This window comes from Giraffa tippelskirchi, chromosome 4 (assembly GCF_054371585.1).
Source record: "Giraffa tippelskirchi isolate mGirTip1 chromosome 4, T2T-mGirTip1v1.2.pri, whole genome shotgun sequence".
Classification (NCBI taxonomy): Eukaryota; Metazoa; Chordata; class Mammalia; order Artiodactyla; family Giraffidae; genus Giraffa; species Giraffa tippelskirchi.
Genome location: NC_137278.1, coordinates 65,102,405 through 65,127,547, shown reverse-complemented (window position 1 = coordinate 65,127,547; position 25,143 = coordinate 65,102,405). Strand labels below are relative to the sequence as shown.

Sequence of the window (25,143 nt, the reverse complement as noted above, 5' to 3'; positions counted from 1 at the left end):
GGGTCTTTCTTATTTGGAGTGTGGGGGACCAGCAAGAGGTCATCCGAAGTCATTCAGCTTCTCCACATCTCATGTAGATGAAGAGCTTCACAGAAACATGAATACAGGTTTCTGTTCAGTTGGGGACTGGGCTCACAGGGGAAATGCATGCATCTTTAGTAGTCTGAGTAAGGTTATGGAAAAGGTACCTGTAGAGAATTTTAACCCACTTTCTACCCAAAAGCATTGTGTAGAAAATGGCCCCAAAGGATGCCTTTTGCTGGCCCCCCTGGAAACATCCATCTCCAGGCCACTGTGTCAACCGCCGCAGCACTTAAGAGCCGCTGAGAGAGGGCTGACAGCAGCTCCCGGGGTGGGCAGGGGAGGGAGGACCCCCATCCAAAGCAGCACCAACCAAACAGTGAACAAGCAGGAGACAGAAGCTAACCCGGAGATCTGAGGGGGCTGTCGGTCACTATAAAGGGCTTGGATGTCACCTTCCCAACACAGGGCCCCCTCGGCCTGGCAGCCATGGGCTCCTGTCACCCCTGGCCCTGTGCCGAACACTAGAAAGAGCTCTCCTGCTTGAGTGGAGCTGATAAAACCTCTTCAGTGGTAACAAGAGAGAAGTGTGAAGTCAAGCTGCCAGCAGTCCTCCCGTTCAGAAGGGGCATGCTGAAAGAGCCAGACCAAACAGATAACATAGACCTTAAAAAAAATAACCAATAGACCTTTAATTGGTGGCAAGATCCCTGGTTTGTCTTTTAAAATTGAAATCAAAATGTTCAGCCTGAGCTTGACTTTGGAGCTCTTGGCAAGAATGACTTTTGTCACTTGACAAAAAGTTATGATGTCCAGCCCTGCAAAATGTTTGGTCTGTCTTTTCAGTGTATTTGTGTGGCGATGCCTGTAAATGCCAGAGTCCGCTTTCCTGCTGCTGCCACGGCTGGCAACCACAGAGGCCGTGATGAGATACCTCCTGGCTGCCAGCTGCTGGGAAAGGTCTACGCCGCAACAAGCTACATGAGCTCCAAGTGCTGGTGAAATGTGACTGCTCCCATCACCTGGAGCTTCCAAAACTGGGATGTCAAGAAGGAAGGTCAGTGCTGACGTGTTAAGACTGCTTGCCTCTCTTCCTGAGACTAAAAACTACACGTACTCACTACACTGACAAAGAAATCCTATCTGATAATGTAGCCCACTGACAAAATTTAAAGCCTCAGTTACTCTAACCAATATGTAGCTTTTAATTTGCATCAAAACTTTTACAAAAGATGTTTTGCTATTATGTTTCTATATACTTTAAAAATGTTCATTTTTACAAATAAGGAAGTAGAACAGGACAGCTTAAGTTAGATTCACTGAAATACTAGAAATACTGATAGCCTCTGTTCTCCGCATTTAGCTTTCAAAACCAAATGAGCCATGTATAAACAAGTTGAGAAACTTAATTTTTTTAATGTTTAGTTTGCAGAGTTTTATATCCATTAAGTGCCTTTGAAAGCTTCCCGTTGTGTGGGCTGCTATCTCACTTCCCACAGATTATCTCCTTTCTACATATGGTGCTAAAACTTCAAAACTGAGGAGGGCTACAGGATCGTAGCAGATTCCTGGTCACCCATGTCATGTGTTTAGGTCAAGGCTTCCCAAAGGAAAGACATTAGTTACGTGCTTGGGAAACAGTGGCTATTTGAAGTTGAGCAGCAAAGAAACTTAAGTTCAGGTGTTGGAAGATAGGTGGGTAGAGTGGGTTTCATTATACTCAGTGCCAAACCCACAACATCCAAAACATTTCAAATAAAACAAACCTCTACTACAAAAAAGAAGGGAAAAAAAAAAGCTCAAGTAGGTCCAGGAAGATGAGCTGATTTATCCTACGCAACCTAAAATGGTAATAGGGGAGATGCCCAGAGGCTGCGCTGGGAGGGCCACTCCCAGAGTGGGGTAGACTTGATTCCAGTGATGTGCTTCAGGTGAACGATACAGGTCAAGTCTGGATTAAAAAAAATCTCTGCAGAACAAACTGCTAAGCCCAAAGCAGTATTTGATAACTCAAGATTATAAAACAAAATAATCTAGCTCAGAGTTGGCTGGATGACAGAATGTGACTTGCCCAACAAAATCAGAAGCACCCTGGACCACCTCCCATCATACTTGACACTTGCTGACCACTGACAAGAGGGGCTGATGATGGCATGCAGTGGAAGGCAGGTTGGTAACAGACTGGGACTCTGAGCACATATATTATACCAATTAGACCTTCTAGTCAGTGACCTAAAATTCTGGATCTTGAGTTACTGGCTATTTTCAGTTGTCAGTTTAGAGGAACGGTGAAACGAAGCATTTTCAATTAAATAGATTAACATTTACCACAGAAGTGCTTCAACATTCTAAATGGATTAGATCACTCATTGAGCTATTTTTATATGCCAATTTATTAATGCCTTACATTAATCCACTGATAGGTTGTTGGGCCCACAGTTAAGAGTCCCTATGCAGCCCTAATTCTGTTTTCTGTATCCATGTGACTGGTGATGCTGAGTGATAACCATGTCTGCCTATACTGTACACTGACCTTTCATACTGATTGAATCTTGCATTGAAATAACTATGTGAAGAACAAATTTATCAATGATATATGTACACACTATATTTAAAGAGCAATAGTGTCTGTGTGTCAAGAAAAGTTCTTAAATCTGATTTGTAAACATTTATATGGTATGATTTTATGTATGTTCATAAATCCTGCACTGTATTCCATATGTTAAAATATTGGTGCATGAATTTATTTTCAATTAAAGTATAAAAAATACATAATTTAAAAACATTTTGGTATGTGTCAAATAGATTTGATTATGTAGACATGTTGTTTTTGTTTTCAAAGTAAACATGGCTACACTGAGCTTAAAGCCTTTCTGGAAGCGCAAGCCAGCCAGTGCGCACACTGGTGGAGGCGAAGTCTACCCTTTGTGTCTAATACTTTCATTCTACAGCAGGTTCATGAAACCAAAATACAAAACATCTTTTAAGTCTATAAGCTTTATTGATACTTTGCTTTTACAGTTCACAATGCATTCCACAGATTTAGTTCAGTACAGCTTAAACCACAATTGTATAAATCGTCATTTATAATTTCTTACATAACAATGTTTGATATTTGTGAACAAACAAACATTTTTAAGCATTAGATTCAGTCCAGAGTTTGTGATAAAATTAACTACAGTAAGTCTGTGCAATGAAGTTTATGTTGAGGAGTTGTTTGCATGGCATCGGTTCGTGTTGAAAACAGATGGTAGTGCGCCTAGAAATATGTTTTTTTTTTCCTAGCTTATGTGCTTTGGAACTACACACATAAAACCAATGACAGAAGTATCAAGCACTGTGGGGCAGCTGGAAAGGTAAAGGTCTAAGCTTTGTGAAACACTATATATAGATATATATATAATCATCTATATTTACTTATATTGGCAATTAATACAACAGTAAATTTCACAATACACCTAGAACATACCAGAAAAGGAAGCTTTTTCACTCCTGCTTTGGTGGTATGATCTCGTCTAAACATTTCATTTCAGAAAATCGGCATCAATCTACACAGACCATACACAGTGCACAAACTGTGAAAAGGGTTATTTTTTTCAGCTCCACTTTCTTTGCAATACCCCAAATACAGCAAGACTACCTGCGACAAAGTGTAATATACAGCTTTCTCAGATCTTTTTTTATTCACCAGTGCCTCATACAGGAAAAACAAATATGATTACCATTTAAATCCATACATAGCAGCTTACAATACTTAAGATGATGAACACAGGGCAGTCAAGACAGGTCATTTTTCCTCAGACACTGCGTTGCTAAAAATAAAGATCTGTGAAACTGCACTGCAATGTCAAGGCTTTGTTCTTCCCTGACCCTCCCCAATGGAATCAAATGAATATCCCCTTTAAAGATAAACTCCTATTGTTTAATTGTTTATTAAGCCTCCTATTTCAGGCTTTCTCATTCAGCTTTACGCTTCAATCCAGGGATTTTTGCTTGGATTCTACAAATGAGAAGGAGAGGGGAAAGGTCAGTGTAAATACTGTGAAATTACAATAGTTTGTTTTCTGCTTCTTAAAATGTCTATCCTTCAAGACTTACTTATATGTACATTGCTCAGCTTACGCAAGAAATAAAATCCTAAGGCTGTCAAACTACAAGCTATAATTTTGCCACCCTGACCTCACAAATTAGACTCAAAGCCTTAGATACAGGTAAGTTGACACAGAATCAATGATCCAAATGTTAGAAAAAAAATCTTTTGGCAACTCACACTTTAATCACTGAAATTGACTAGTATGTCTTAACATGAAAATACTGCACTGTTGCAAAGTCCAGTACACCTAGCCTTAGTGTAAAAAAAGTGCAGATTTTAAATACTTACTTAGCCATAGCATCTTTAACATTCTTATTTGCAAGTCCTAGATAATGATCTATTTGCGCCTGAAAGAGATAAAGAATTTATTAGAAAATTACCATTGCTAAAAAAATCTTAGAACTGTGTTCCAACATACTAAAGGCTTAAGAAACTGCCACATTTCTCGTTTTTATAAGGTTTTGGAAACTGGCACTGATACTTCTAAGTTCCACATAAGAGAATGAGCTTTGTATTCTGAAATCTGCAGTTAAATTACCTGATGCCGTTCATAAATAACAGGAACACTGAAGAGTGAAATCAGAGCTGAAAAAGGAAATACACAACCTTAAAGTACATTGCAAAGTTTGTTCCCTAAATCGTACCAAAGTCATCAAACTGGCAGCACTCTTAAGATAGACACAGCTGCTGGTGGGCAGAGCAATGAATTAACCAAGGCAGCCACTTCTGGCTACACATTACAGACTTTACAAAATACAGGCATCCCTAGTTAGTTAGACATATGACTGCACATCAAATAAGGCCACTCTTGATCTGGTTTATCACTGTTGGAGTAGTCTTCAGGAAGTAAAGTGGCATGTCCATAAATAGTATAAGTATTAGCAATTTATTTAAGAAGAGCACAACCTCTAATGTATATCCCTCTATTTCTCCTACAATATAAGAATATTTTCCACTAAAACATCTTGAAGTTTGTTGCACACCATTTTTTTTGGGGGGCTGTGCTGTGCAGTATTCAGGATCTTGGTTCCCACACCAGGGATCAAACCCATGGCCCCTGCAGTGGAAATGTGGAGTCTTAACCACTAGTCTGCCAGGAAGTCCCCCATCTTTTAAAAAATATTTCATTCTATTGGTTTTGTAGACTTACCCAAAATTAGTAGTGTCAGACCATTGAACAAGGCACCAACATAGGTAAATACCCACATCAACACTGCAAACTTGAAGAAGATAACAGCCAATTAAAGACAAAATTCAAGTAAAAGTTTTTAAAGCGAACCTTCAAATAAATACATCCCATGTAAATGCCAAAGTACTATAGGCATACTCCTTAGAGATTTGATAAAAACAATATGGATATTTCACTAAGCTGCCAAGCTCGTTTCAGGAATTTCAGAATCTAATTAAAACAGTTAATAGATATGATTCATTTTTCTCTGGAGTACATTACCAAATAGTTGATTCTGTTTCCTCTAAAATCAGAAAGCATAACAAAGGTCACCACTTTACCCCCCAGCTCTACTATAGTGTTCAGCTTCTAAAATGGGAAGACTGGAAAGCTATTGTGAGAATTAACTATTGAAAATGATTTTAAAGTACCAACAAGTGATTCAAGATTTATATGAGCTGAATGACTCAGACATATATCTGAATAAGCAATAATGGTGCAAGGAGACTATGTCTCAAGTACTCAAAATATCAGCTGCTGCTGCTGCTGCTAAGTCACTTCAGTCGTGTCCGACTCTGTGTGACCCCATAGACGGCAGCCCACCAGGCTCCCCCATCCCTGGAATTCTCCAGACAAGAACACTGGAGTGGGCTGCCATTTCCTTCTCCAATGCATGAAAATGAAAAGTGAAAGTGAAGTCGCTCAGTTGTGTCCGACTCTTCGCGACCCCATGGACTGCAGCCTACCAGGCTACTCCGTCCATGGGATTTTCCAGGCAAGAGTACTGGAGTGGGTTGCCACTGCCTTCTCCAGAAAATATCAGCTCTATCATTTTATTAAGGATCAGAAGGACTTTCTCTCCAGTAATAAATGTTTTAACAGCCAATGAGGACTCCTCAAACTTTTAAACCTATTAATAAGCCATTATTATTCTTTTAGCCACTGCCTTCTTTATTTAGCAAACACTAATCCAGTTCTTACTATTGATGTATTAGTACCACACACTGTTTTAAGTGCTTCACAAATACAAACTCATTTATTCCACCTAACAATTTTATGAGGTAGGCACTGCTATCATTATCACAGCAGATGAAGACACTAAAGGGAAAAAATAGAGGTTTAGGAACTTGCCAGAGTTGAGGTTATACTGTCATATTTCACTGTGCCCTCCAGGGACTGCAGTGAACAGACTAAATGCTCCTATTTTAGTAATCCTCATCTCAAAATCTTCGATTAAAAAAAAATCATTAAATACAGCAGTTTGGGAAAAGCCTTGTTTCTATAAAGTGCTTTCATTGTGAGAAGTCCTTTGTTTCCTCACCATACTTTAGTTTACTCATGAATGGTTGAATAAGAGGATTTCAAAGTTTTCTTCCAATTCTTGGTGACACCATATAGTAAAAACGCAATGACATATTCAAGCAGTTCTTGAAGACTTATAAACACCAAGTCAGCCTGGATTTTATTAAACATTCAGCATAAGCAGTTTCTGTCTCCTATTAAAAGCTTTCATATGTCTGGCAATCTCTCTGCCCTGTTTAGTAGGTCACAAACATCCCACCACAATGCCACCACCTAAAACAATTATTTAGGTTTCTAAGAGCAAAGTATAAATGAAAAGGAGAGAGGAGTGAGCACCTCCATCATCTAAAGAAGGGATCAGCAAACTTTCTGTAAATAAAGACAAAACACAAACATTTCTGATTTTATGGGCCACAAAGGATCTCTGTCACATATTCTTTGACTATTATCCTTTAAAACCGTAAAAAGTATAATCAGCTCCCAGGCTGTACAAAAACAGGTCACAAGCCAGACCAAACAGTAGCTTCCTAACCCTTATCTCAAGCATATCTTTGTCCATCTAGCATTCATTCAGCAAAATCTGATTGAATGCCTACTATGAGCTTGGTGCGTGCGTGTGTGCTAAGTTGCTTCAGTCGTGTCAGACTCTTTGCGACCTTATGGACTGTAGCCCGCCAGGTGGGTTGCCACGAGCTGGGTACTGAGCAGTAACTAAAGTGTTCAGACTCTAGGAAGTTTATTTACTGCAGCTTAGGAAGAATCTTGGATTCCTGCACCGACTGTCAGTTCTACAAAGAACAACACTTTGGTTACCTTTATAACTGAATTTAATGTTCAAGTGAGCAAATATCAAGCATTCTTAACAGCTGCCAATTGCAAATCAAAAATTAAATGCTGTCCTGGTCTTTGCAACTTCTATGGAACCCCTGGTAGAAAGGTTTGAAGCATGACTCCAGTTAGCAAGCCCTTTCCCTCTCACATAGTGTTACAGACTCCTATTGCAAAAGCTAAATATAACTTCAGCACTTGAACAAGTTTACCATAGAGCAACAGAGTTATTTTCATCCATCACCATCCACCTAGTCAAAAAGAGAAGGGTCGACCTTCTACATTTTAGAAGAAACTGCTTTAGCAATAAAAGACACCCTCACCATGACACAATTCAGAAACTAACACACAAGCTAAAAGTAAGTCCTAATTTGGTCATAAAGTCACTGACAAGGCTGCACTCTAAATCCATAAAGAAAAAAGCCCAAGTCTTCACACCAAGGTGATGTAGGGGGTTCAGATATCACTAGATCTGCCTCTTGCAGGACACTTTCTAAAAGTCAGAAGATCCAGGTGCAGAGAGAAATGGAAGGAGGCTTCAGAGCTCTGTGGGGGCAGGCTGGTGACACAAATGCATGAGAGAGTCTCGGTGAGGACCAAGGCAGATACGTGCCTTTTACCTCTCAAGAAGCAACTGCAATCCAGCTCCACAAGTAAATGTTCCAGGCCAGTGCCACCATGTTTCTCCATTTTAGGAGAGAAACCCAGAAATTCACATTTTTATGTGCTATCATAGAATTTGCAAATGTTGCAGCTAAGTCTGGAGAAAATTTAACACTTCAGGGCCCAAAACAAAAATACTGAGTAAGGGTTTCCAGAGAGGACTCCATCAGAAGAGAAAGGAGTTAAGAGCTAACATCAAGCAATTGCACAATTATTGAAACTTATTATGTAATAACAGCAACTAACAAATTTCTCAGCTAACTTCATCATAACCCCAAAAGTTAAATACTGTTATTATCCCCATAAAAGAAAAAACAAAGATACAGAAAGATGAGAACAAGTTGCCAAACCAGAGGTGACAGTAATTGCAAGTTCATGTGACTCCGGAATCTCTGCTCTGCTATACAGTAAAGCGACTTACAGAGTAAATGCGTGCTAAGTTGCTTTAGTAATGTCTTGACTCTGTGCAACCCTACGGACCGTAGGCTCCTCTGTCCACGGGATTCTCCAGGCAAGAATACTGGAGTGGGTTGCCATGCCCTCCTCCATTTATTAATGGTCATGAATGTGTATGCTGTTATAAAGAAGCTGGGAAAAGTCCAATGAACACTTTAAACCTACAAATTCTATGCTATTCCATGGCAAACACTTGGCAACACTGCAGCCACTGCATACTAACTGAGGAAGTCAAAGGCTAATGTCTCTTAAGGCAGTAATGAGACAGGAGGAAAGCGAGGCAAAGCACAGTGAAGGTCTAGTAATACTTACTGGAAGAGGGCAAAGGCCACGTCTTGTCTTTTGTCTGGGGGTATAGGGAATTCAATTCAAGTGTGTATCACATGTATACCTCACTGAAAACCTCTGTAGATTTTATTAGATGATGTCTCTATGGGGTGGGGAGGCATTTTTAAGGAAAATAAGGGGAGGGTGCATGACAATTCAGAAATTACTTTGGCAATTCTTACATTTTCAAATTTTTTCTACAGTTTTAAACACTAAAAATCATTTGACTTTTGCTATCTTCAGCCTCATTCATTACTAATCACATTTTCACAAGCTCATTTCCTGTCTCAATTTTCTGCGAGCCAAAGGAACCAGAAAGGAAACTGTCAAAATGTGTATGTTAATAAATGCCTAAGAGCCTGAGGGCTATATTTAATGTTCTTTTGGGTCAGCTATTTCTGGAATTCAGGCCTTTTTTCGCACTTTCAGATTTCAGACGGAATTCTGGAACATTATGGTTACCTGATGTTCAGACAAATATAGCTAGACATTTTATTACAATTTTAACATATTTTCCCTGAAAGTCATAGATATACTTTCATAAAGAATACAGTGTTTATCATGCAAAGTCATATGACAGAAAAATAAGAACCTCTGCCTAAAACACCTGGTCTTAGTATCTGGTAAGAACAGAAATGGTATGGACCTAACAGAAGCAGAAGGTATTAAGAAGAGGTGGCAAGAATACACAGAACTATACAAAAAAGATCTTAATGACCCAGATAACCACGATGGTATGATCACTCACCTAGAGCCAGACATCCTGGAGTGTGAAGTCAAGCGGGCCTTAGAAGGATCATTACAAACAAAGCTAGTGGAGGTGATGGAATTCCAGCTGAGCTATTACAAATCCTAAAAGATGATGCTCTGAAAGTGCTGCACTCAAAATGCCAGCAAATTTGGAAAACTCAGCAGTGGCCACAAGACTGGAAAAGGTCTGTTTTCATTCCAATCCCAAAGAAAGGCAACACCAAAGAATGTTCAAACTACCGCACAATTGCACTCATCTCATACGCTAGCAAAGTAATGATCAAAATTCTCCAAGTGAGGCCTCAACAGTACGTGAACCGTGAACGTCCAGATGTTCAAGCTGGATTTAGAAAGGGAAGAGGAACCAGAGATCAAACTGCCAACATCCACTGGCTGACAGAAAAAGCAAGAGAATTCCAGAAAAACATCTGCTTCATTGACTACACTAAAGCCTTTGTCCGTGTGGATCACAACAAACTGTGGAAAATTCTTGAAGAGATGGGAATACCAGATCACCTTACCTGCCTCCTGAGAAATCTGTATGCAGGTCAAGAAGCAACAGTTAGACCTGGACATGGAACAACAGACTGATTCTAAATTGGGAACGGAGTACGTCAAGGCTGTACATTGTCACTGTTTATTTAACTTATACGCAGAGTACTTCATGTGAAATGCCGGGCTGGATGTAGCACAAGTGGAAATCAAGATTACTGGGAATAACCTCAAATATGTAGATGACACCACCCTTATGGCAGAAAGCAAAGAGAAACTGAAGAGCCTCTTGATGAAAGTGAAAGAGGAGAGTGAAAAAGCTGGCTTAAAACTCAACATTCAAAAAACTAAGATCATGGCATCTGGCCCCATCACTTGATGGCAAAAAACATGGGAAACAACGGAAACAGCGAAAGACTTCATTTTCTTGGGCTCCAACATCACTGCAGATGGTGACTGCAGCCATGAAATTAAAAGAGCTTGCTCATTGGAAGAAAAGTTATGACCAACCTAGACAGCATATTAAAAAGCAGAGACATTACTTTGCAGACAAAGGTACATCTAGTCAAAGCTATGGCTTTTCCAGTAGTCGTATGGATGCGAGAGTTGAACTATAAAGAAAACTGAGTGCCAAAGAATTGATGCTTTTGAACTGTGGTGTTGGAGAAGACTCTTGAGAGTCCCTTAGACAGCAAGGAAATCAAACCAATCAACCCTAAAGGAAATCAGTCCTGAGTATTCATTGGAAGGACTGACGCTGAGGCTCCAATACTTTAGCCACCTGATGATGCGAAGACCTGACTCATTTGAAAAGACCCTGATGCTGGGAAAGATTGAAGGCAGGAGGAGAAGGGGATGACAGGGGATGAGATGGTTGGATGGCATCACGGACTCGATGGACATGAGTTTGGGCAAGCTCTGGGAGCTGGTGATGGACAGGGAAGTCTGGTGTGCTCAGTCCATGGGGTCACAAAGAGTTGGACACAACTGAGCGACTGAACCGAATTGAAAGTAGTAGACTTTTTCTTGGGATCTGAGGTTTCAAAAGGCAGAACCCCCCTAGTAAAGCTGAGCCCAGTGGAGACCTTCACATGCTTTTCTAATGAAGAAGGTGGGAAGAAAACTATAGCCCAGGGTTTACAGCTTAAACCACAACCTTTAAAACCAGTGACTCTCCAAGCCGTGTCCTTTGAAAAATTAAAGCACAATTTCAGGGAATGGGACTCCCACCTCTTCCCGTTCCCAAGTATCATTAAATTGTGTAGCTTCCAGTGATTCCAATTGCAGCCAAGACTAAGAACCACTGTTCAACTGTGTGTGTTGGGGGCGGGGGCGGGGGGGGAGGTAGTCAGTGCTCCTAATCCCCACACTGTTTAAGAGTCAACTGTACACAAGAATTTAAAAGGAGAAATCTGCAGGACGCGTCTTATTTTTATTTGTCCAAGTCAACCACCAAAAGGGAGATCTAGACCAGGCACAATGATAACCACCATCTCATGTCAAATCTTTTCCAACAGGCCTGATGAACCTTGGGGTTTGGTTATTTCTTCAGAATAATGTACAGAATAGCCAGTCCCTCTCACACACTTCCAAAAATATGATAGTAAGAAAGGAGAAGAAAAATTTCACATGCCAAGAATAGTGACTCTAAATTTTTTAATTTCTGAGAAAGAAGGTTTCAAATAGAAATAGTGGTAATTATGACCCAGAATCTAGAAATGTAGATTATATAAATTTGAGGGCGTGAAACACAAAGATAGCAACTTATACAGAAATCTCTTTTCAAATTTTAAAAAGCTATTATTTTAAATAAGTCACAGAGCTTGATACAATGTCTATTTTCTAAATGAAAAAAAATTATAAATGAGACTACTTCCTTCTGTATTTGCTTAAAATTAATGTGGTTTCCATTTTCCTAGCTATGACCAATGTAAAATAAAAGTAATCCCAATCAAAAGCTGGTTCTTATAAATTTTTTAAAAACTCTGTTATTTAACAAGATAAATTCATTTGGAAACTGCAGAGACTGGGGCTATTTATTAGCAAACTTCCCAAATTTAAAATCTGAATAAAAGGAAATAAAATCACTTTAACAGAGCAAATTGATTTTTCCTTTACATTGAAGAAGAGAAAGAAAAAAAAAAGATCTGGAAAAAAAAAACATTTTTGCTCGCTTTAGGGAGGAAGAACATGCTTCTCCCACCAACTGCTGTGGCTACAAGGTAGAGGGTAAACGAGTCAGAAGGAAAGTCATCTTTTAAAAAATGCTCTCTATATGAATACAAACTATGGGGGTGAGAGTGGCAAACACTCAAGGAATTCCCTCTAGAAAAGGAATACTATTAAGTCATTTTAAAGAGACAAAATTGCTTTGTTTTCCTCAGCTTTTCTCAGTAAGACATAGTAAGCACCTGTCCTGTGTTTCTATAGTTCCCTTACTCAGTGAAAACCAGTGGAATCTATACTACCCACACACAGTGACGTAAGAAAAGGTTTAACTGAAGTACCCCAGGTACAGCAGAACCACAAAGTTTATCAAGGAAGATCCTCCATGTATATCATCAGAGGGCTTTGTATTACAAGAATGACAGACACCCTGCCTTATTCCTTGCCTCAACAGATTTTGAGACCTAAATGCAAGGATCACGCAGAGTATTAATACAAATGTTATTTGGAGCCCTGAATGAATTTGCCTCAGCAGAAGTCACCAAGCAGCTTTCCTTGAGCTCTGGGTTTACCAAAAAAGACTACTTTGGAAAACCATTCAAAAATTTTCTCTTTCCTAATCCTTAAGGAGAAGCAGTAGTAAACTAGGCTGCTAATGCAACTGCTTTTTCCCCCCAATATTAAGAAACGATATTTTTAAAATAAAATTTCATAAAATTTAAGCGTTCCAAAAAGTAACCTATCTCATTATATGCCACTTTCTATTACCTTCAAATTAGCAAAATCACTGAATGCAAGAATTTACCAAGTTCAGATTCTTTCATTTATGTTAGCTTCCTCATAAAAAAAAAAAAAAAAAAAAAAAACCCAAGGTAATTTTCAAAGGAAATTTTTAAAATGAGATTTAACAGCAAAAAGAAATTATCTCATAAAAGTATTTATTAATAAAATTTCCTCTTACTCTACTTTCAAATATCTGTGCAAATCAGATTTTAAAGGTTTTCTAAAGTATTTAATCAGTCCTCCTGTAATATTTTCTCACTTCCCTAGCCTTTGCAAATATTTCCACACCTACATAATTAACTGTCTACACAGGGAACTGTGTATAGATGACAATAAACTCTGAAAAAATACGATTTCAACTGATTAAAGACAAGGGGAAACTTGAAGCTCTGAGTTGTAAGAACTAGAAAACAATGAATGAGTCATTCCCAAATCAATTTGTTTTGTTTTAAACAGATTTCTTCAAGAAGCCCTCTTCTCTCAAGAAAAATGTTAGACATGCATAACTGCCTTCACTGTTACACAGTGCAAACATGAGGACTTTTAGTTTGTATCTGTTGCAGTTTTTATTAAGTATAAAAAAACAATGACTCCTCAATCCAGCTTCATGATGCCTTTGTTCGAAGCCCTCCCCAACCCCCAACAATTTTTGGCTGCCAGATTCAGAGATGGCCTATGCAGTTTTAACATCTGTGTCACTAGTGTTTCCTCTCAATCAACTCCTACCCACAAAACCCTTCATTTTAAACTACACTAGTGCACTCCCCTCAATAATTTTTCAAACATGTTCTACCCCCAGCAGTCAAGCTATTCACTGCAAATACCACTTCAATGAATAGAAACTGGTTTCTTCCAGGACCCTTGAGTACAAGGTTGTATTTGATTTGCTCCCAAATATTATTTGTTTCCTCTTGATACTAATCAAAGATCCCAATGATATAACCACGTTCTTTCTATTTACAGACTAACATCAGATTATTTTAAAGCACCACTACAGAATGGGTCACTAAATGCAAGCACTCTACACAGAAGAGATAATAAAACGAAACTCAATTTTTTACCATTAATGTTATTAGTAACTGAGGTTCCAAGTCTTAATAAACTGAGAGAAGCACACAGTTGAAAATAATGTCCATTACTGGCCTATTAAGGCTAAGACATGTTAAAAGCATTTTGCGCATTTAAACCTATTCTGACCACTTCAGAAATTGTTTTGCCAAATCTAAAGGCCCAATCGTCCTATTGCTATGACATCCTTGGTTTGCACAACAAATTGAAAACTTGTACATATCTCTTGGAAAAGAGAAATTGTGCTAATTACTACCATAGTACATTTCTACCCAGGCTTAGATAGGAAACAAGCCTTTCTTAAATCACAGGCAGTAATACACAAAACACAGACAGGTAGGTTCTACATAAAGGAAAAGTACTGTAGTCCCAGTTCTTGGGGTTCACCTTATGTGACCAAACTAGTGCTCATTTAGAATCAGTCTGAACTCTGGCAAGCTTACTTACAAGGTGAGACTAATAGCTGCTATGTAGCAAGATCCAAAAACTAAATTCCAAAGATTACCAACTGATTATTAGTTAAAGTGTTTCAGAATATTAACACTTTTCAAGAATAAACATTCCAAAAAAGTGTAGGGATATGAAATAGTTTATATGTATATATGAATTACACACAAGCTAAGAAATTAAGTGCCAGACTCTAAAACAAAGTCAAATCAGATGAAATAATATTTGGCATTAAATCTACCAGATAATCTTTATTCTTACAGCCAAAATTCTCACTTTTAATCTTTGTGATTTCCAAAACTTAGAATTTATAACATTTTCCTTTAAAAAGGAATTGCCCTTCCTCCATCTTAAATATTTTATTTGATTCTGAATTTCAGAACAGAAGTTTACAGTAATGATTTCATTACATCTTTATCATTTACTTTAATATAGAAAACAGAGTTTTACTCTCTTAACTCGGATGTTAAATTCTGGGTATGTCAAAAAATGGAAAGCAAATAAACTTACCTTCAGAGAATCAACTAAATCATCAACTAAGAAGAGGCGTCTGAGTTCTTTTATTGTGCAGTTCACATGACCAAGAGCAGAATTACTGTACTTCTGAACCAACTCCTCAGATATAGCAACTTCAGATTCCAAATATGCCCTAGAAAAGAAGACACATCTTAACTGTCACTGACTGGAATGATTTTTTGTGAATGTCAATCAATTGGCAAGTAGATATCATAAAGAAGCACATTAATAAAATATTTTACTATAGAAGTGTACTCCTACCAAATTAATAAGCACAATGTAAAAACTCACCAAGCATGGGGTGTTTGATTGATAAGGCAGGTATAGAAAACAAGCATATGCTTTGAAGTCAGACCTATCTGAGCTGGAATGTTAAGCTCTGCCACTTACCTGGCTGTGTAACTTCAGAAGTTATTTAGTCATCCCTTTTAACTCAGCTTCCTCATTTATACAACAGAGAGTATCTTGAGATTTCAATGAGTAAAGTGCTTATTAACACAATCAAGGACAAAGAAGCACTCAATTAATGGTAGTTATTATTGTGGATTTGGTTTTTCCAGGTGGACAAAATGTTATCAACTTTTCCTAGCAAAGATCCTATTTATTTCCAAATAACTACACTCTCTTCGCCTAATCTTTAGAAGAAAGAAAGTGAAAGTGAAGTCACTCAGTCCAGTCTGACTCTTTGTGACCCCATGGACTGTAGCCTACCAGGTTCCTCCGTCCATGGGATTTTCCAGGTAAGAATACTGGAATGAAAACACCAATAAAAATCAAGCCCCAGACTGTTCATTCAGGTGCTCCAATCTATAGTGAAATAGCTGGAATTGTCAAATTTAAGAAGACAACTGTAATGGGGAAAAATAGTCAAGTCAGCAGGAATTGTTTCAAACATCTTGGAGCAATCAGAAGTGCTATTCTCTCTTATCTGTTGGAAGCAGCTCCTTATCCAATCCCTCTCAAAAACTCCCCATGTTTGTGGACACTAGTTACACTGGAAATTACAGTCCTCTCTACTAATTCCTTGTCTCCTAGTTTTACTCCTGCAATATGCCCAAATATATCTCCTTGTTTTTACTCACCATACCATCACTATAATTTAAGTGGATTTATTTGGATTCCTTTTTTTTGAGCTATATTAGATAGTGCTATTTAGGCTGAACTCAGGTAGGAATCAGAAGACCTGATACCACCTAGGTATTTAACCTTGCAAAGGCATGTAACTTCTCTGGGTCATGGTTCCAACTCTACAAAATTAGAGAAACAGACTTCCTGAATCCATTCAAACATTCTATGATTCTGACTTTCCAACCCTGAATGTTTCCAATCTTCTTTCTCACCACTATGCTGTAGTTCAAATTGAGCCATTCATCAAAGGTTCTTCACCTTAATGGGAGGCTTTGTTCCTCATGCTCTTTTCCCAATCCACAGTGCGCTCCTCTCACCTCTGGTGACGGCACACCCACACTCAAGTCAGTCAGCACCACCTCAAAGCCCACCCATACATGAAAGCCTCTCCCCCACTCTATTCAGTTCAGTTCAGTCGCTCAGTCGTGTCCGACTCTTTGCGACCCCATGAATTGCAGCACGCCAGGCCTCGCTGTCCATCACCAACTCCCAGAGTCTACCCAAATCCATGTCCATCGAGTCGGTGATGCCATCCAGCCATCTCATCCTCTGTCGTCCCCTTCTCCTCCCGCCCCTAATCCTGCCCAGCATCAGAGTCTTTTCCAATGAGTCAACCCTTCGCATGAGGTGGCCAAAGTATTGCAGTTTCAGCTTCAACATCAGACCTTCCAATGAACACCCAGGATTGATCTCTTTTAGGATGGATTGATTGGATCTCCTTGCAGTCCAAGGGACCCTCAAGAGTCTTCTCCAACACCACAGTTCAAAAGCATCAATTCTTCAGCGCTCAGCTTTCTTCACCGTCCAACTCTCACATCCATACATGACTAGTGGAAAAACCATAGTCTTGACTAGACGGACTTTTGTTGGCAAAGTAATGTCTCTGCTTTTAAATATGCTATCTAGGTTGGCCATAACCTTCCTTCCAAGGAGTAAGCGTCTTTTAATTTCATGGCTGCAATCACCATCAGCAGTGATTCTGGAGCCCCAAAAAATAAAGTCTGACACTGTTTCCATTGTTTCCCCATCTATTTGCCATGAAGTGATGGGACCATACACCCTATTATGTAACTCAAAAAATGCTTTCTTTCGTATTATTCTTATAGTAATTATCATATCCATCCTGAAATATAGACATGTGTATACTTGTACATTTTTTTCTACTACAGTATAAACTGTCAAGGACTAGGAACATTATCTTTATTAGTACTATGTCTAGCACAGGACAACTATTAGTTCAGTTCAGTCGCTCAGTCGTGTCCAACTCTTTGCAATCCCATGGACTGCAGCACGCCAGGCTTCCCAGTCCATCATTTACTGGCCAAGTTATTATCAAGTTAAAAATGGTCAAACATTCACACCTAACCCTTAAACCAGCAAAAATTTATTAACGCAGTTTTAAGAAATATAGAGAAGTGGTTGATATGACTTAAGCTGTGTTCTGTTTCTCTGTACCACTGCTTTTGTTCCTGCTAAAGACAAGACGTCTGCCGAGCAGGCCCAAAGGCAGCAGTCTCTATCCACGCACTGGAGGATATTTACGTTCATTCGCCTGGCATTTATGTGCTATTACTGCAATGGCAGCACAGCTGTCACTCTTTCCCAAAGACCACAGGTATTACATATCAACTATATGATATTAACTTTACTAACATGACTGGAGAACTTGGAAAACTGTCCAAAAGGCGGTTAAATTGGCATGTTAGCTGAATTTACTTTATGACTATAAAAAGCCTTTGAGCTAACGATAATGTTTCATTAGTTCTTTTTAAAAGTCTTTCTTTAAAATCAAACAATATGTAAAATTTATAGATAATTTAGAATTGTTGGCCTGACAACGTTTTTATGTATTTCAGTGTAACTAATTAAAAGTTAATACTCCTTTATGATTTGTGACATGATATAACTCTGCTGTTCTGAAGTTGCAGTTTCATATTACTGAATTCATAGTTTGTTTCCTCTGTAAAATGTAGTAATGTCTAGTCTCATAGAGTCTCATGAAAACTGGGAACCTGAAATTAGGACAACAGTGGTGTTAAGTAATAGAAACTGGTAAGTCTGAGATAAAAGACTCATTTAAAAATATGAAAACTTAGTGGCTGTCAGGGGCCAGGTGGGGAGCAGCTATAGGTACAAAATGTCTTTTGAGTGTAACGAAAATATCTGGAATGAGATGGTGATGGTTGTACAATTCCATGAATATATGGAAAACCACTGAATTTTACAGTATGTGAATTATATTTATCTCAATTTTTAAAGGAGGGGATGAGGGTGGGGAATGTGTTGAATATGAAGTGAGATCAGAAGATCCAAGTTGAGGTGTGTCCACCCCATTAGCAACCAGAGATATAATGCTAGTGTACTTGTCAAAATAAGGTAAGAAGATGATAACTTACAGACAAGAAAATGGTGAAATAAAGGAGTTCTCCAAAGGATTATTATCAAAAGTAATGCCTTAGGGAAGGAGAAGAAACTAGATAGAGTAGGAAGGAATGGTAAGAAAAAACATAGACATAGTGAGGAAGCACAATGGAAAAGCATAATATCAGACAGCATAAAAAGTAATCAATAAAGAAAATATAACTCTTGCCAATCCCAAACATGTTAAAAAGATGTAGCTTCCTTAAAAGTAAAATTAGGTAACTAACACCTACTTCTAATAAAGTAAATATTACTAACATGTAGTGGAGTTAGGCTACAGCTAATGATATATAAACCCAATCTTTTCCATCATGAGCCTATGAAATGACCATTAGGAAATCTCAAAAGCAGATGCTTTTGGTATAGCTTTTTAGCAAAAATTTGCAATTATCTTTTAGCAGTTAAAAAAAAAAAAAAAAGCATGGCTGTAACTCTACAAATAGCAGAAATTAGTCTCAGTCAATACTGAAACTGTAGTGCTGCCAATGTGTGCCTTGTTTTCCAGACATCTCACCTGAATGGGTGGCCTTCATCAGATTTCTGGATAGCCTGGATCACACCCTTATATATCCTAAAGCTGATAGTCACAGAGAGCAGGGCCAAGGCAATGTAGGCCGTTACACTCACAATGCTGAATACTGTCAGTGAGAGCAGCAGGAATAAGCTGGCACCAAACACCACTCCAGTCTTCTTAATGTCTCTCCAGTAGAGGAGGTCAACAACTAAAGATGTAAAAAGAAGAGATCTGAAATTAGAACATTACCTTACCCATTTTTATTTACCTACAAAAGTAAAATGGCCTTAAGATAAAATGTGTGTATGTGTATATATATATATTCAAATAATAGAAAAAAATATCTTAACACAGAAAAACTACTAACTCAGAACATGCTAAGAAATTAAAACTTGACTAAAAACTACACAGGTGAGTTTCACGGCTCTGCTTTTAAGAGATCTCTGAGAAACTTCACAAAACTGTAACCTAACCTGGCTATCACTGAAACAAGTCTATATATATTTCCTGAGTCAGCATTTACTGGGCACTTAGACCAAATACTGTCTATAGACATTATCTCTTTCAATTATTAAAACTCTTATGAGGCAGGCTTTCAGACAAGAAAAGCGAGACCCAGATCATTTAATAAGTGGTGAACATGAATTTTTAACACAGGCTTCCTAATGATAAAACTCACCCTCTTCACGCATGATGCCAAATTAAAAGCTCAGACTTTTATTAAAAATGTGTAACTATGAAGTCTGAAAGGCTATCTAGTTAACAGTTTTTATCTCTGGGTTGTACCATTATGAACTTAATTTGCTTCATTCCCTCTTATGCCACATGAAATTGTCCCTTTTTGAGGGAAGCATGTATTACTACTATATTTACCAAAAATGCACCCTTTCTATTCCTGTTTGATACCACTAGAGAATCTTATAACAAGTGTGGTTCTTCCAGTAGGCTTTCCTACTGGGAAGAAAATACCCTCCCTGATAGCTTAATATTAATATTTACATACAGCTCATAGTTAAAGTTCTGGTGCTTTGGGCTGAATAGAGCCAATTTCCCCTAAGCTAATGATATGAGAATAGTCATGAATATGATCCAGTGATATTCAGTAACTGCAGCCTAAGATAAGCCTAACTGCGTGCAAGTACAGTAAACTATAACCTATTACTTCCTTTCTACCTATCAAATGGTTCCTAAAAATGAGGTCTTTTCAATAAATGGAAGAGCTCTGAAGATCTTGTCTGCAAGTCTATATATATTGTATGAAAATATGCAAATAGCTATATAAGAGTTCTCAAAGCAGATTTGATGAGAGTCATGTGGAAATAAGTCCCAGAGATGCCCTGCTGCTGAGGAGGAACAAAGGGCAGAAGAGTCAAGAGAGACACAACAACTAGTTACTGACAGGCAAACGTAAGACAAAAGTAATATCCCCTATAGGAAGGTCTGAGAAGCAATCCACATGGTCATCATGGTCATTGTGCAAAGTATAGAAAGGTTTCAATCTTTTCTTGTAAAGGAATTTTAACAGATTGTTAGTGAAGCTGCAAGAATTTAAAAAAAATACAGTTTCTAGCAAAGACGGGTACAATTTTAATTGATATTCACCAGTATTTCTAGTTTCACAGATTCCTTAAATTGGTTTTAATGAAAAAACTTTGAAAGACAAAGTTTATCCAGTATTGGTGATTCTCAATGGATAAAATTTTATCAAAATCCCTTTGTTCCTGAGAAATATATTCAAATACTATTGCTTCTAATATCCATCAAGAAATTTATGCATTATATCCGTTAGTTAACTTAGATGTTTGTTCAACCCTGACACCAAAATCAGGCAGACACATCACGAGAAAACTGTAGACCAATATTCCTTATGAATATAGATACAATAATCCTAAACAAAGTATGAGCAATCTGAATTGAGCAACACATAAAAATGGTTACATACCATGGCCAAGTGGTATTTATCACAGGAATACAAGGCTGGTTTCAACATATGCAAACCCATCAATAATACACCATATTAAAAGAATTAAGGACAAAACCCCACATGATCACAACAAAGAAGCATATGACAACATCCAAGACCCTTTTCATTATAAAAATACAAACTAGCAATAGGAACGGAAGGAATGTCCTCAAGTTGATAAAGGTTATCTACAAAAAACCCACAACTAACATCATACTTAATGATGAAAGACTGAAAGCATTTCCCCTAAGGCCAAGAACTAGGCTAGGATATTCCTCTTTCAACTTATATTCAACACTGTCCTGGAGGCATGGAGGTAGGGCAGTCAAGAAAAAGAAATAAAAGATATCCAGACAGTAAAGGAAGAAATTCAACAATCTCTATTTGCAAATAACACAATGTTATAGGTGGAAAATCCTAAGGAATCCACCAAAAAAGCAAAGGAACTAATAAACAAGTCCAGAACACACACACACACACATATATATTGATCAATATTTAAAAAATCAATTGTATTTCTATACTAGCAATGAATGATCTGAAATGGATTAAGAATTCCATTTACAATAGCATCAAAAAGAGTTTAAACAGAGCAAAAGACTTAGAAACTGAAACTACAAAACAGTGTTGAAAGAAATTAATGACAAATACATGGAAAGACAGCCCATGTTTATAGATTAAAAGGCACTATTATAACAATGGTAATACTCCTCAAATTGATCTATAGAGCAATCTCTATCAAAATCCTAGCTGCCTTTTAGCAAAAACTGACAAGCCAATTATAGAATTCCTATGGAAAAGCAAGAGATTCAGAATAGCCAGAATAATTTTGAAAAACAACCAAGTTGGAGAACAAGCACTTTCCTTTTTCAAAGCTTCCAACAAAGCTACAGTAATCAGTTTGGTAGCTGCGTAAGGATGGACGACAGATAGATTATGGAATAAAATTAAAAGTCCAGAAATAAACCCTTACATTATGGTCAAGTGATTTTGACAAGGATGCAAAGACATTCAATGGGGGAAAGAACAGTTTTTTCAACAAGTGGTGCTTAACTTCAAAGAGACTGAGGTTGGACCCATACATTATACCACATACAACTCAAAATGGATTAAAGACCTGAAGAGTTTAAAGTACAAAACTCTTAGAAGAAAAAAGTACAAATCTTCATGATTTTGGATTAGGCAATGTTTCCTTATAGCAGAAACAGTTTTAAAAAAATAATAAATTGACCTCAATAAATTAAAAACTTCTGTGCTTTAGAGTACATTATCAAAGTGAATATTCAACCACAGAATGGGAGAAAGTATTTACAAATTAAACATCTGATACAAGACTTGAATTCAAAATACATTTAAAAAACTCTTACAACTCAACAATAGAAAGACAAACCAGCTGAAAATTGGCAAAGAATTTGAATATAAATTTCTGCAAAGAATATACACAAATGGCCAGTAAGCAATGTAACGGTGTCAATAATCATTAGAGAAATGCAAACCAAAACCACAATCAGATATCACTTCAGACACACTAGGCTGGCTAAAATAAAAAAGGTAGATGACAAATGTTGGCAAGAAGTAAAAGACTGGAATCCTCTTACATTGCTGATGGGAATATAAAATTCAGCCATGGTGAAAAACTGGCAATTCCTCAAAAAGTTGAAGAGAGTTACCATATGACCCAGCAATTCCACTCCTAGGAATTTCTATCCAAAAGACCAGAAAAACCTATGTATACAAATGTTCACAGCAGCATTACTCATAGTAACCCAAAGAGGAAACAATCCAAATATCCATTAACTGATAAATGGATAAACAAAATATTCACATGATGGAATATTATTCAGCCATAAAAAGGAATGAAGTACTGATAACATGCTACAACATGGATGAGGCTTAAAAACATTATGCTAAGCTAAAGAAGCCAAACAAAAGGTTACACAGTTGTACGATTCTGTTTAAATCAAGTGTCTTGAATAGGCAATTCTATAGAAGCAGCAAGTAGATTTGTGGTTGCTAAGAACTGGGAGTAGAGATTGGGAATGACTGATGATGGGTTTAAGATTTTTTTGAGGGTGGGGATGAAAATGTTCTGAAATTAAACAATGGTGATGGCTGCACAATTCTGGAAATATACTAAAAATCAATGAGTTGTATATTTAATTAAAAAATTAAAAACAAAAAACCCTTCAGTAAATATTACTGATTGATTAGAATGAAAGCATACTTATGCCAGTTTAAAGCATGCAGTAATTCTAATTATTCAAAAAATGTTTCTATGCTTTGGATTTAACATTTGTTTATTTAAACAATCAGATATGTACATTTATTAAATAAAAAATAGTGATACTTTCAGATAACTTATAGAACAGTAAATGCTGTCTTACAGGCTTTTCTCTCTTTACTAGAACTTGAAAGACTGCTAAATGCCTTTAACCTTTATATTACCTACTTCATTAATATTTGTTGCACTGTTTGAATAATGGCCAGATTAACATGTTTCTATTCCTAAGAATAATTAAAGAGTTTAATATTTTCAAATTAAAGGACATCTTTAAATAAGAACTACAAGGTCTCTAAAATGCTAATTTTGGATTCCTCTGTAATCACTTCAGTAGTGCTGTTTATGAAGGAAGAGTTTAATGTCCTCTTTATTCTTGCGAAACCAAAATTAAGACAAAGGGCTTGTACAAGGAAAAGTTTACCCTTTCATGCTTCCTGAAGTCCCTTCTGTACTGCAGAATGGAGTGTTAATCATGCAAGGCAACCTAAACTTTATTCTTAAATAAAATGTTCATGAAATTCCTTTTAAAAATCTGAAATTAATCTGACAGTGCTTTTTCCTTTTGTAACAGTGGAGAATGCTTATGGATTACCAAATATTAATAATTTTGATCAATTTAAACAAAATTTTTGTCATTTAGAAAAAAGTGATTTATTCTCTGCAGTGCTTCCCCACTTTTGTTTTCCAAATAAAACTGTGAAAAATCTTTGATTGTGCTTTGTGCAGTGCACAGAGTAGTACAGCATCGTTATCAAATCAAAATTTTAATTTAAAATAATTCCCCATACACTATAGTCTTTTATTCAAAAGAAATAACTTCTGGCCCAAGGAAGAGTAGGAAGAGTTTGCGTACATGTGGTAATCATAAATTGTTGACTGTCATAGCTAAAAATAATGCCAGCCTTACATGCAGGAGTCATCCAATTACATTTTGCCCCAAATCAAATTCTTACTGAAGCTCTTCCTTGAATAGCCTGAAGTCAGGTTTCAATTCTTAAATCTTTTATCTGGGTAGGAAAAAACACTGAACTAGGTGGTCCTAAAAACACTGAGAGAACAAGCAACAGTTAGTGGTAAAATGCCTACTTCCTAAGCAAAAGCAAATATTAAGTACTCTTTAATAAAGTAAGGTGAAGAATGAGAAAGGGAGAAAGGCAGTTAAAAAGGAAATTCATAAATATAAACAAATAAATGTTTAACTATTAGAATGATATTAAATTTTTAGTTTATTTTTCCTAATCATAGTCTTCATACTAATACATACTTGTTATTTATTAGAAATCACAAGCCTTAAATAAAATTTTCCCAATTGCCAGGAAAAATGGCTAGAATTCAGAGTTAATCATTTATTACCACATAGTAAGTTTTTATCTGCATATAATAAGCATTCACTTGGCTAATAAACGACAGGTGAAGGTACACAAAAAGATCTGTGCAAAGTGGGAGTTTAACCTTTCAGCAAAGACAGTAAGAGAAGCTTGAGTCCTATTTCTTCCATCTATTTACCATCAGTATGACCCTGGTTAAATCACTTAACCTTGTTTCCCCATGTGTAAAAATGGAAAAATGATAGTCACCTAACAAGTTAGTTGAAAATGAAATGGGATTTCACACGTGAAAATGCTTGATGAACTAAATACTAAATAAAAGTAATGTCTGAAGAGATAAAGTCAAGTAGCGCAATCAAATATTAAATGCTACGCTTTAATGCTCAACTAAACTCTGATTTTTTTAAAAGGAGAGTTCAACTTTCTTT

The 25,143-nt window shown here is 37.2% G+C and overlaps 2 protein-coding genes across 27 annotated transcripts in view; one reads left to right on the top strand and one right to left on the bottom strand.

Annotated features, from left to right (window-relative positions):
* EML6 (EMAP like 6) overlaps positions 1–25,143 on the top strand; it is a 295,589-nt gene that overhangs the window by 269,744 nt on the left and 702 nt on the right. The window contains exons 43-45 of the mRNA XM_081589485.1: positions 868–1,078; positions 15,641–15,820; positions 17,687–17,823. Coding sequence (XP_081445611.1) covers positions 868–892 — 25 coding nt within the window. The 3' untranslated portion in view covers positions 893–1,078; positions 15,641–15,820; positions 17,687–17,823. The remainder of the gene's footprint in view (positions 1–867; positions 1,079–15,640; positions 15,821–17,686; positions 17,824–25,143) is intronic.
* Positions 3,003–25,143, bottom strand: part of RTN4 (reticulon 4) — a 197,705-nt gene continuing 175,564 nt past the window's right edge. For all 26 annotated transcript variants that reach the window (XM_081589499.1, XM_081589509.1, XM_081589496.1 and 23 more), the window contains 6 exons: positions 19,144–19,351; positions 15,075–15,213; positions 5,265–5,334; positions 4,653–4,699; positions 4,403–4,461; positions 3,003–4,021 (listed from right to left, as the gene is read on the bottom strand). In XM_081589499.1, coding sequence (XP_081445625.1) covers positions 3,979–4,021; positions 4,403–4,461; positions 4,653–4,699; positions 5,265–5,334; positions 15,075–15,213; positions 19,144–19,351 — 566 coding nt within the window. In that variant the 3' untranslated portion in view covers positions 3,003–3,978. The remainder of the gene's footprint in view (positions 4,022–4,402; positions 4,462–4,652; positions 4,700–5,264; positions 5,335–15,074; positions 15,214–19,143; positions 19,352–25,143) is intronic.